The sequence below is a fragment of the Sebastes fasciatus genome, chromosome 6, assembly GCF_043250625.1.
Source record: "Sebastes fasciatus isolate fSebFas1 chromosome 6, fSebFas1.pri, whole genome shotgun sequence".
Classification (NCBI taxonomy): Eukaryota; Metazoa; Chordata; class Actinopteri; order Perciformes; family Sebastidae; genus Sebastes; species Sebastes fasciatus.
In genome coordinates this window covers 32,833,010-32,845,679 of record NC_133800.1, presented here as the reverse complement: position 1 = coordinate 32,845,679, position 12,670 = coordinate 32,833,010, and the positions used below count along the sequence as shown (strand labels likewise).

Below are 12,670 nucleotides of genomic sequence, written 5' to 3'. Positions count from 1 at the left end.
GCCTGGAGTTGCTGTCACGTTCGGGCATGTGTCGCCAAATGTGTAAGTCCGACTGAATACCTACAATTTGATGAACAAATTATCTATGAGGAGTGCAAATTGTGGGCTACAGAGCAATTTGTTCGGAAAATTTTCAAAAGATTTTAAAGCTTTCCCACACTCTAGCGATGATGTCACACACTCTAGCCCTTAACGACCCACGCAATACACACCCATTATAAAATCTGAAACGGTCTGAAAAGTTCACAAAACGGAAACGGAATTCCGAATTTATGAAGACATAAAGAAAGAGTTGAAAGAGTTTAGGGGAGAAATCAACCAGAAACTCAAAGAAGCTACAGGTGACCTGCAGGCCACCAAAGTCAGAGTGGCGGAGGCGGAACAACGCATCGCCGGTATTGAAGAATGGGACGCAGCGGCGAGAGAGGCACTTATTCAGACGATGGAGACTCAAGAGGCTCTGCAGGCTAAGCTAACTGATTTGGAAGCTCGCTCTTGCCGCAACAACCTCCGCATATACGGCGTGCCGGAAGGATCTGAGGGGAACAACCTACCGGAGTTTGTGACAAAGCTTATAAAGTCAGAGCTTGGCCCGCCATTAGCGGAGATGGACCTCGGAATACAGCGCTGCCACCGGGCTCTCGCTCCAAAGCCTCCAAGCGATGCACCACCAAGATCACTGGTGATCTGCTTCCTCGAGTTCAGAATGAAAGAACAGATAATGCATACTGCTTGGAGAAAGAAAGATGTCCGTTACGACGGGAAGAGGATCTATTTTGATCAAGATTATCCCTCCGACATTTTCAAGAAAAGGAAGGCATATGTGGAAATACTGAAGGAACTTAAAGCTAAAGGAATCCGTTTCCAAACGCCACATCCAGCCAAACTGAAGGTGTTTTTTGACAGCGGTACCCACACCTACGAGAGCGCGGCAGAAGCGGCTAAAGACTTGAAGAAGAGGGGATTCTCCTTAGGACCCGTCAAGGAGCCCGACTCTGCAGCGGTGAAACAGCGGAGACTAGAAAGGTGGGACAACTAACCCATCCCAAAAGAAACATCCAAATGCCACAGTGGTCCAACGGATGCTCAAGGAACTGGGTATGATTGATGTGTGGAGAGAGTTTCATTCATCGGAAAGACAATATACTTACTACTCCTCATGCCACTCTATGTACTCAAAAATTGATTATTTATTTATGTATAAATCAGACAGACATAGAATAAAAAAATTTAATAAAGGGATTAGGGATGTATCTGACCATTCAGGAGTATACTTATCTATACATCTAGTTAATCAACAAAAAAATACACTCTGGAGACTCAACACAAGTATTTTAAATGACAAAACAGTCCAGAAACAGATTCAGAACGAATTTGAAATGTATCTTCAAAATAATGACAATGGAGAAGTTTCCCCAAATACTCTATAGGACGCAGCAAAGGCTGTGATTCGAGGTAAAATTATCGCTGTCACAGCTTTCCGGAAAAAGGAAAAACAGAAAAGATTAACCGATTTACAAGAAGAAATGAAGTCCTTAGAGATCAGACATACAAAACAAAGAGACCCACAAATATTGACGAGATTAAACAAAGTTAAACAAGAAATAAATGGGATATATGATGAGGAAATAGAAAAGCAACTCAAGTTTGTCAAACAAAAATACTACAAGACAGGACCTAAAGCAATGAAACTCCTCTCCTGGAGAATACGAAAACAACAGGCAAAGAATACAATCTACAAAATCAGGAATCCTAGAACACAAAATGTCTGCAGTGACATAGAAAACATTCAACAATCCTTTGAACTATACTACAAAGATCTTTATACTCAACCGGCAAGGGCAGATACACTAGCAATGGAGAGATTTCTAAACTCATTGGATTTACCATCTATAGGAGAACAACAGAATGAAGCAATGATGGCTGACATAACAGCAGAAGAATTGGACAGAGCTATCTCAAGGTTGAAATCAAGTAAGGCCCCGGGCACAGACGGATACAGACAGAATGGTATAAAGCATTTAGACCACAAATAATACCTATACTGCTTAACTGTTTTAATCATACAATGAGAACAGGAGAAGCCCCGCAATCATGGAGAGAAGCAGTCATCTCAATAATTCCAAAAGAAGGAAAAGATAAAAAGGAATGCAGTTCATATAGACCAATATCAGTCCTAAATGTAGACTATAAATTATTTGCTTCAATCCTATCTAAGAGGCTAGAGGTCATCTTACCTGAGTTGGTAGATCTAGACCAAACAGGTTTCATACAAAACAGACAGACATAGGATAATTTAAGGAGAACATTACAAGTTATGAGCCATATTACAACAGAAAATATAAATGCAATGCTGGTCAGCCTTGATGCCGAAAAGGCATTTGACTCAGTGGGTTGGGAATGTCTGTACAGGGTGCTTGCCAGGTTTGGCTTTAAGGATGGTTTTATTAAGTGTATTAAAGCGCTATATTCCTCTCCAATAGCCAAGATTAAAGTTAACGGACACCTGTCGCAAACAATCCAACTAGAAAGAGGGACGCGCCAGGGGTCTCCCTTGAGCCCTGCTCTGTTTGCATTGTATATTGAACCCCTTACCCAAGCAGTTAGAGAGGACTTGGAGATAAAAGGGATTACAATCAGAGGGGAAGAACATAAGATCTGTATGTTTGCTGATGATGTCCTGCTGTTCCTTGCGAGCCCTGAATCTAGTATTCCTAAATTGATGAGTCTTCTAAAAACATATAATTCATACTCTGGATATAAATTAAATATCCAAAAAACTCAAGCTCTCACTTTTAATTTTATACCCCCTCAAGATATGAGAAGGAAATATCACTTTAAATGGAACTCCCCCTCAATAAAATATTTGGGAATAAACTTAACAAAAGACATGTCAAAACTCTTTGAAAGCAATTACGGTCCTATCAATAAAGAGATAAAATCAGATATTTCTAGATGGACGTTGCTCCCATTAGACATGAGTAGTAGAATAGAAATAATTAAAATGAACATGTTACCGCGGTTACTCTATCTTTTCCAGTCATTGCCTTTGGAAGTACCCCAAAAACAATTTAACGAATGGGATGGGATGATTTCGAGGTTCATCTGGAACAGCAGGAGACCTCGGGTAAAGTTCAAGACACTACAATTGTCAAAGGGGAAGGGAGGGAGAGCCCTACCATGCCTACAGGATTATTATTACGCTGCCCAATTGAAACCTTTAGTGTGTTGGTGTGCACCAAACTATGAATCCAAATGGAAGACATTGGAAATAAAACAGATATAACTCCTTTCAGCCTGACTTCTGATACCTAGTATTGACTGTATTGGAGTATCTAACAGATTAAACCAGTGGACCCTATTTTCAGTTAAGCTGTGGTTTAGGCTGCTGAAGAAATTACAATTGGAGAAACATGCGGGGGTCTTGGGTTGGGTAGCGTATGATCCAGGATTTGAGCCTGCAATGTTGGATGGGAGATTTAAACTGCGGGTTAGGAGAGGTATCACGTCTTTCTGTTCAGTCATCTCAAAAGGTCAACTACAGAGCTATCAGGACTTAGCAGATACATTTGGACTGGAAAAGCAGGACTTTTTCAGGTACCTGCAAGTTAGAGATTACTTTAAGAAAAAAATACAAAGCATAAAAACAAACGATTACAATTTGATTACTATATTCTCTGATGCATATACAAAAGAGAGAAGTAAAAAGTTGGTTTCCAAACTATATGGAGGTATACAAGACTCCAAGAAGCACTCTACAAACTACATTAAACAAAAATGGGAGAAAGAGTCAGACTCACAAATAACAGAGGAGGACTGGACAGAAATATGTGAGACTCAGAGACTTGTCAGAATGAGCCAAGTACACTTGGACTTTTCTGTATGCTTGTCAGAATGAGCGAAGTACACTTGGACTTTTCTGTATACTTGTCAATATGAGCCAAGTACACTTAGACTTTTCTGTATACTTGTCAGAATGAGCCAAGTATACTTAGACTTATCTGTATACTTGTCAGTATAAGCCAAGTATACTTGGACTTTTCTGTATACTTGTCAGTATGAGCCAAATATACTTAGACTTTTCAGTATACTTGTCAGGATAAGCCAAGTATACTTAGACTTTTCTGTATACTTGTCAGTATGAGCCAAGTAAACTTAGACTTTTCTGTGTACTTGTCAGTATGAGCCAAGTATACTTAGACTTTTCTGTATACTTGTCAGAATGAGCCAAGTACACTTGGACTTTTCTGTATACTTGTCAGGATAAGCCAAGTATACTTAGACTTTTCTGTATACTTGTCAGTATGAGCCAAGTATACTTAGACTTTTTTGTGTACTTGTCAGTATGAGCCAAGTATACTTAGACTTTTCTGTATACTTGTCAGAATGAGCCAAGTACACTTGGACTTTTCTGTATGCTTGTCAGAATGAGCCAAGTACACTTAGACTTTTTTGTATACTTATCAGTATGAGCGAAGTATACTTAGACTTTTCTGTATACTTGTCAGTATGAGCCAAGTATACTTAAGTATACTTTTGTTAAGTATATGTCTGATAAGTACATAAAAAGTACACTTCTAGTATACTCTCTTATTTTAAGTTTAAAAGAAGTATGCTAGTAGCACACCACTGATTCACCAAAATGCTTGCTCACAATAGTAACAAAGATGCTTGATGCATGACTTTGTTACAGTACATCACTGATTTTACTTAAATGAGTAGTAGTTTTGCAGTACAAAATAAGACTTAAATGTAAACTAGTTGTGTACTCAAAGTTTACTATTCTTACACCTAAAGTATACATAAAAGTACACTTTTATAAATTAAAAAATGGGCCAATTTAGTCCCAAGAAGTCTTGAAGTAGTACACTTACAAGTATACTACTATTACATTGATATTTGTATACGTATTATATAAAGTATGCTTGGGAATATACTTCATAAAATAAACTTGAAGTTCTTTTTGTAAGGGAATTTAGAGTGACCTACTGCCAAATGAGATTTGATCTGCTACTAAAGGTGATTTTCATGTCACTTTCAGGTCTTGTATTTATTTAAAGCTGTCCCTCTGGGATAGGCCTTTTTAGCTCTCTCTGGGTGGAGAGGCTTTCTGAGGATAAGACTGTAACAAGAGACTGAGGGGTTGGACCAGACTATAAAAGAACAGTTCTGGCAGGGGTTGACACCCTCTCTCTCCAGTTCTCCTCTCACACAGTTGTCTTTTTCCATCCGTTCACGATGCAGTTTTATGGAGCTCTGATCCTGTTTATGACTCTCTCTGCAGGTAAGAACAGCTTATGATTCATGTGCCTTGGTTTATAATACAATAATGAAAATGATGGAAATGTTTTTATTCATAACGGTGGACGGATTTTTCCTCTGCAACACATCCAGACTGTCTGTTGTTGTTGTTTGAAGAATTATTTGTCAAGACCGTTTGCAGTTTTCTCTCCAGTTTTCTTGGAATTTCTTCCCTTTTTTTGGTAAAAAATGTGTAAAACAATGAGCATTAGAGTTGGAATGTGTTAAATATAAACCATGTGTGACATTAATCTGTGAAGGAATGAGGTTTTACGCCCTTCATCCTTTCCACAAGGACCGATAGGCGTGTCCGGTATTTACAGTGTAGGGCCATCCTGTAACAGAGCCAGAGCACACTGGAGTACACAGATTTAATGCAATCAACTTCAGTAGAAGACTAATGGTTCATCCATCAGGACTTAATGAAGAATTACTTGTTTTTTAAGCCTTTCTTGTTACTTTGCCATACTGCTCAGCACAGGATATGTACTATTGTTGTTAATTCAATAGGGTGTGTTATCATTATCTGTGGGTGGGCTGTTAAGCAACCCCTTATCCTTTTGCAGTATTTGTAGTAGGTCGTGAGCCTGGTAGATGGCACAGGGCGTTTTCCCTTTTTCTTTACATAAGCAATCATGGAATGAGGGAGGAGGGAGGAGATGGAGGAGACGCCCATTTGGTAGGGTTGGAGGCAGCCAAGCCCATGCCTGGCCAGTTGAGTATTTTTTTTTTTTGTTTTTCTTTTCTTTTCTTCTTATAACAAATAACATAAAATAAAATAAAATAAAATAAAATAAAATAAAATAAAAAAATAAAATAAAATAAAATAAAATAAAATAAAAAAAATTAAATTAAATTAAATAAATTAAAATTAAATTAAATTAAAATAAAGAAAACAAAAAAAAAAGGGCATTTATTGTTGGGCAATATCAAGGTGTGGACATGTGACTGTGTACAGTGTGTTTGTTTTTTCGTCTTATAACAAATAAAATAAAATAAAATAAAATATGAATAAAACAAAATAAAAAAAACAGATCAAAAAATAAAAATAAAAATAAAAACATAGAAAATGAAAAAATAATAATAATTTAAAATAATAATAATAATAATAATAATAATAATAATAATAATAATAATAATAATAAATACAAATTTTAAAATAAAAATAAAAATAAAGAAAACCCCAAAAAAGCCAACAGAACTGGGCAAAGAACAATATCAAGGTGTGGACATGTGACTGTGTACAGTGTGTTTGTTTTTCTTATTATTACAAATAAAATAAAATAAAATATCAATAAAACAAAATAAAACAAAACTTGATTAAAAAAGAAAGATAAAAATAAAAATAAAAATAACATAAAAATTAAAATAATAATAATAATTTAAAACAATAATAATAATAATAATAATAATAATAATAATAATAATAATAATAATAATAATAATAATAAATAAATAAAAACATTTGAATAAAAATAAAGAAAAATTAAAAAAAGCCAACAGAACTGGGCAAAGATCAATATCAAGGTGTGGACATTTGGCTGTGTACAGTGTGTTTGTTTTTTTTCTTCTTATAACAAATAAAAAGAAAAGAAAAGAAAAGAAAAATAAAGAAAACAAAAAAAAGTCATTTCTGTGTACTTTCATACATAAAAACTAAATTTAGTTTTCCAGTCCAGCCGTCGCATACATACAACAGGTGGTGGTGGGAAGGGCGAGAGGGGTCGGCTGTGATGTTGGTAACCTTTCGCACACAGCGTGCTTTGTAGATGTCAGCTATGGCACACCTGTGATTTTCAGCTGTCCTTGGTATGTGTCCACAGGCTAAACTAAGCGTTGTCGATCCAAAATAAAGACAGATTCTGCAACAGCATGGGTTATTTTTCGCCTGAATTTCGTTGCTGAATCTGTCTTTATTTTGGATCGACAACTTTTATTTTAAAAGATTCTCTAGAATTTCGAGAGGCAGCGAGTCGCGTCGGACGCCCCTGACTTGCATAAAGTGGACTAGACCTCAACTTTATGCAAATGAGGAGCGGGCGTCGTGACGCTCCGTTTCTCGAATCGCGCCGCCACGCTACCAGAATGCATTGCACAGGCACTTACATAGGCAATGAATGGGAAGTGTGGAAAGGACGGAGCCTTTGGACACATAATGGCTCGACTTCCGTCTGGAAAAGTACCCGGATCTTGGCGGAGTGGTGTCCGATCGGTCACATGACTTGGTAACGGGGTCTTAACGGCAATAACTCTGGATTCAGCTATTAGTGCGTTTTATAACTTTAAAAACTTAATTTTTAAATAAAGGCTATTAGAGTGTTCATACTGGGAAGTTGATTCACCTCAAAAAGAAAAAATATCCACTGAGTTACAGACGTCTCTTTCCCAATGTAAGTCTATGGGGAAAAGTCTTTCTGGGCCAAATAGCATCACGTGACTGACACGGAAGTTGCAGTACCGCCGTTTGGCCACTATGAAAGTCGAGATCCACGACCGGCACAGTTTCCGGGGGCTTGGTAGAATGTGGTCATGACTCATGATGGGAGGGGAGTGTTAACTTTTCTCAGTCTCCACAGGAAGTGGAGGTGTTGCCGGCCATCTTGGTGTGTACATGTGTGCTTGAGAGGGGGTGGAGCTGCTCCATAGACAATGAATGGGGAAAGATGTTCTAGAAGACACTGAGAGCACCCAGGGGAGAGTGTATGGGAACATTTTCTGTTTCACAACTGACAACACTCCAGTAGAGTAAAGCTCATTTGGTTATAAAAAATTTAAAAAAAAACATTCTGTGGGTCCATAAAATCAGTCTCCCATTCATTGTCTATGGAGCAGCTCCAGACTTTATACCCGATGACATCACAAGTTTGAGACTTACTTCTCTGGTTTCTGGCTTTGAGAGAGAGAGGAGCTCATGTTCACTAATATTGATTAAACTTTCCTCGGCCATGGAAACAACATATTGGAATTCTTAATATAGGTTAGGGAGACCAGCTGTCCCACTTTACGAGGGACTGCACAGCATTTTTATCCCTTGTCCCACTTTCCACATATTGAGACGATGTCCCACATTTTCATTGGCTCTAGTTTTCAAAAGTCAAACCACTGCAGGACAGACGCTTCTTCTTTTTTTTTTTTTTTAAATCTGGCTTTTATCCAACGGCTGTGCAGAAAGCAGGGAATCATCACGGGGTTGTGTTTCCTTTTACCGTCTTTCCTATGCTACGCCCAACAGGGACAATTGCGAGTCACCGCAAGGTCACAAGCTCTTAGGCGGAATGGGATGGAAACTACCACAAAGAAAAGGAAGAGCAGCTACAACAAAGACTGTGAAGCTACTTATAAGTATTTATAAGCCGGTGGAAGGAGATTCTCAGATTTCTTGGGAAATTTGCCAGTTATTTTTCTATTTCACACAACGACATGAAGCGACACAGTTCATGTTGTGCGTCTCAAAAAGAGATGTACCGATCTGTGGATGCATTCAGGCAAAGCATAGAGATGATACAATATAAGGAGCAGAATAGAAATGTTTATTATTCATTAAGTTAGATATACATTATATCAAAATTGTAGACTACTCTACTCTCAGCCTTGGTAATGTGTCCCACATTGTCCCACACAAACATACTCTTTGTCCCACATTTGGTTTGTTGGGATCTGGTCACCTTAATTTAGACGGTGTTCCCATTTAAGATATTTGGATGCTCCAAACTTACGCTGAATTTTGACCCTTGACCTCTGACCTCCATATATGTGAATGAAAATGGGTTCTATGGGTACCCACGAGTCTCCCTTTTACAGACATGCCCACTTTAATCACATGCATAATCACATGCAGTTTGGGGCAAGTCATAGTCAAGTCAGCACACTGACACACTGACAGCTGTTGTTGCCTGTTGGGCTGCAGTTTGCCATGTTATGATTTGAGCCTATTTTGGATGCTAAATGCAGTACCTGTGAGGGTTTCTGGACTATATTTGTCACTGTTTTGTGTTGTTAATTGATTTCCAATAATAAATATATACATACATACTTGACAAATCTCCCTTTAAGGAACATTTTTAACAGATACTAAATTAATTTGTGATTAATCGTGATTAACTATGGACAATCATGCGATTAATCACAATTAAATACTTTAATCACATTGACAGCCCTGATATATTTACTTTTACTTTTCTCTTCTTCTTATTACTAGTGCAGAGCCCATTCAAAATATGCCTGTTCAGAACGGGCTGACTGCTTGAACTGTGGTTCACAGCTTTCTTGAGAACTGCTCATACTAACAACTTCACACTCAACAACTGCCATGACACTGCAGCTTATCGCAGTCAGAAACACCCATGAAATACTGGGAAAAGGGGGCAGACTTTAGTTGGGGGCCCCAGTCAGCACTGCTAAATGCAGTACCTGTGAGGGTTTCTGGACAATATTTGTCATTGTTTTGTGTTGTTAATTGATTTACAATAATAAATATATACAAACATTTGCATAAAGCAGCATATTTATCCACTCCCATGTTGATAAGAATAATAAATACTTGACAAATCTCCCTTTAAGGTACATTTTGAACAGATAAAAAAAAAATTGATTAATTTGCGATTAATTGTGATTAAATATTAGTTAGTTTATTAGTTAATCATCAGTAAGTCATCATTTATTATGATGTTTAAATATGAAACATATTGAATCATGTTAGTATTGTAGTCCATTGTACCTCGAAATAGCTTATAAGATATAATAAAAAGGCAAAAGAAAGAGAAAACTCACCTAAACCATCGTCGTTATTCTTTCCAACAATCACCAAGTGTGCTTTGGTCGAACTCAGCTGTAATTTCACCGAGTTTAATGTGAAAAAACGTTGAATCTACAGGTGTCCCCCACACTGCACACGTGTTATACCCTGAGGTATCGCCATCAAAATCGGATGGACTGTTCATTGTGCAACACTCCACCCCTCCAAAACAATTTCATTCAAATCCATCACGGACTTTTGGAGTAATCCTGCTAAGAGACAAACAAACAAACCAACAAACCAACGCCAGTGAAAACATAACCTCCTTCCTAGGCCTTCGGCCTTGGAGGGGGTAATAACAACTCAAGTCTACTGACTCACGGGACTCACGGTGTCGAAAAGTCTATGTTACTTTTAGTTTTACACGGGACACAAACACCGGTCTCCTGGTTGAAAGTCTTGGGTTTGTTTGACCCATCCACCTCCCGTCTTCCCCGGTCTTAGCAGACTCTCATGCTAGAAAGACTGTCGCATACCGGTTCACATTGGAGTTAGCTGAAAGCCCGGTTCGTCACATACTGTTGCTAAAGGGTGCCTCCGTGCGTTGGTTTCCAATGCCGAGGGGCGCTGCCCAATCGACAGCGTTTGACGAGTTGGGAGTGAGAGCAGGACTGAGGTGGACTGTCAGCAGAGCCCTGAAGCCCCGACCCCCCTGCTGCTGCTGAACAGAGTGCTTGTTAATTCAATTCACTCTCGCGTGTCCAAATTGCACCAAATTCAACAAAGCACTCCACAGGGTGCCCGGCAATACACCCGGCAAGTGTGAGGTCGATCAGAAGAATAAAATATGAGAAAGACAAACCCACATACCCACAGACAGAGCTTCCTCGCTTTACAGTTATATGGGATGATGTAGATATGAGATGATGTATGATTGTGGGCAGTGGTACAGTGGTGCAGTGATTAGCGACCCTGAACAGGATATGCGGTTACAGATAATGGATGGATGGATGATTGTTTACCCTGCCTACATGCAGTTTATTGATCTCTCCCCATTTTTCCAGCCTGTGCTCAATCAGTTCCCAATTAGGGGGAGGTTATTTAAGAGAATGGGCATCTTGGATCTGTTTTTTGTTGAGGAAATTCATATTTCTCAGTTTATTTGCAATTTTTTATTTTGGTAAAAATGTGTAAAACAATGAGCATTGAAATATCCATGTGTGACACCATTCTGTCTTTCTCTACAGCATGTGCATTGAGATGCTACCAATGTCAAGGGGCAACCTGCACAGACAAGGTAACTTGTCCAAACATACCCCTTGCACCCCTTGACCGTTGTGCCACCACTGCTGTGAACGGTGAGTTGTTCTTCCACGTCTCATACAAACATTTCAAATCTGTCAATCTGAGCTGAGATATCGCTGTACTAAACGCCTGGTGGCTTTTATTGTAGTTGAGGCTGAGGTTTTTTTTTCTTCATGTCTTGCAGGTGTCATCACCAAGACCTGCATGAACAGTAATTTGTGTCATGACCCCATAAAGTGCTGTAGCACAGACTTGTGCAACAGCGCCGTACCCACTGGTTCCAGTGTCCTCCTCCTGCTGGTGTCCTCAGCCATCATCACAGTCTTCCTCTGAGGCTCTGCAGCAGCTACAGCTTCACTATATCAGTCTCCTTTAATTACCCAATTTGTAACTCTGGGAGAATAAACAAAATGTTGATGTGTAAAATCTGTGAATGACTGCAGGTCAATATTTGTAATAAAAAAACACAATTTGATCGATCACTGAATTGTTGACTTCTTTAAGTTCTGCATTTCACATGACTGTTTACAGCAAAACAATAGCTTTGTTATGAAGCCTTAATTAGTGACAAAACAGGACATAAAATGTGATGAGCAAATCAATAAATGACATGGTTAGTTGTTGATCCTGAGGATTAATGAAGGAGATCAGCTGACCTTAAGATTTCCTGCTTTGATGCAAGCTGTTATTTTTTACACGTAAACTGTAAGCAATTGTTGTTACTTTACAGCAGGATTTCAACAGTATTAACCTGTTATTGCTAAAAACAGTGCTTTACTGTTAATACAAAAGAAAACCTGTTAAATTAAATTTAACTGAACTATAATGCATTATTAAAAAACAGCACTTTACTGCTGATCAACTGTCTAAAGTATCATCAGTAACAGTTTCATGCAGTATTTTTTTAATTCTGGGACCTGATCTGCACATGTGAGGCTTGTACATTGTACATGATTGTAAAATCAGTGAATTAGCTTTATAGTTCTTCACTCACATGTTGTTATGGTTTGCATTCTGTGCTTGTAGCAGCTATAGACAGACATTTTGGGAAAAGTGTCAACAAGTCTATTATAGCCTTTTTCCTAACAAGTGCCTTTAATTGTATTTAGTGTTCCTATGTCTGTAACCTGCTATTCATCTAGGCAAAAAATAATGTATATTAAAATGTATGTAAAAAATACAACCTAAATAGTGCATTAAAACAAATCAGTAAGATAATGTAAAAGAAAGGTGAAAAACAGCTATATAATGTATCTTTAAACAGTAAATTAACTGTAAAATACTGTGAAATTAATAAATTAAAAAAAACAGTTCAAACTGTATTTTTCA

The 12,670-nt window shown here is 38.1% G+C and overlaps 1 protein-coding gene across 1 annotated transcript; it reads left to right on the top strand.

Moving 5' to 3' along the window:
- The first annotated feature begins 5,122 nt into the window (after positions 1–5,122).
- Positions 5,123–11,823, top strand: LOC141769881 (lymphocyte antigen 6B-like). The gene is made up of 3 exons (XM_074639381.1): positions 5,123–5,284; positions 11,284–11,394; positions 11,526–11,823. Exons 1-3 carry the CDS (start codon positions 5,239–5,241, stop codon positions 11,672–11,674), a joined length of 306 nt encoding a protein of 101 aa, XP_074495482.1. The 5' UTR covers positions 5,123–5,238; the 3' UTR covers positions 11,675–11,823.
- Positions 11,824–12,670: the final 847 nt, after the last annotated feature.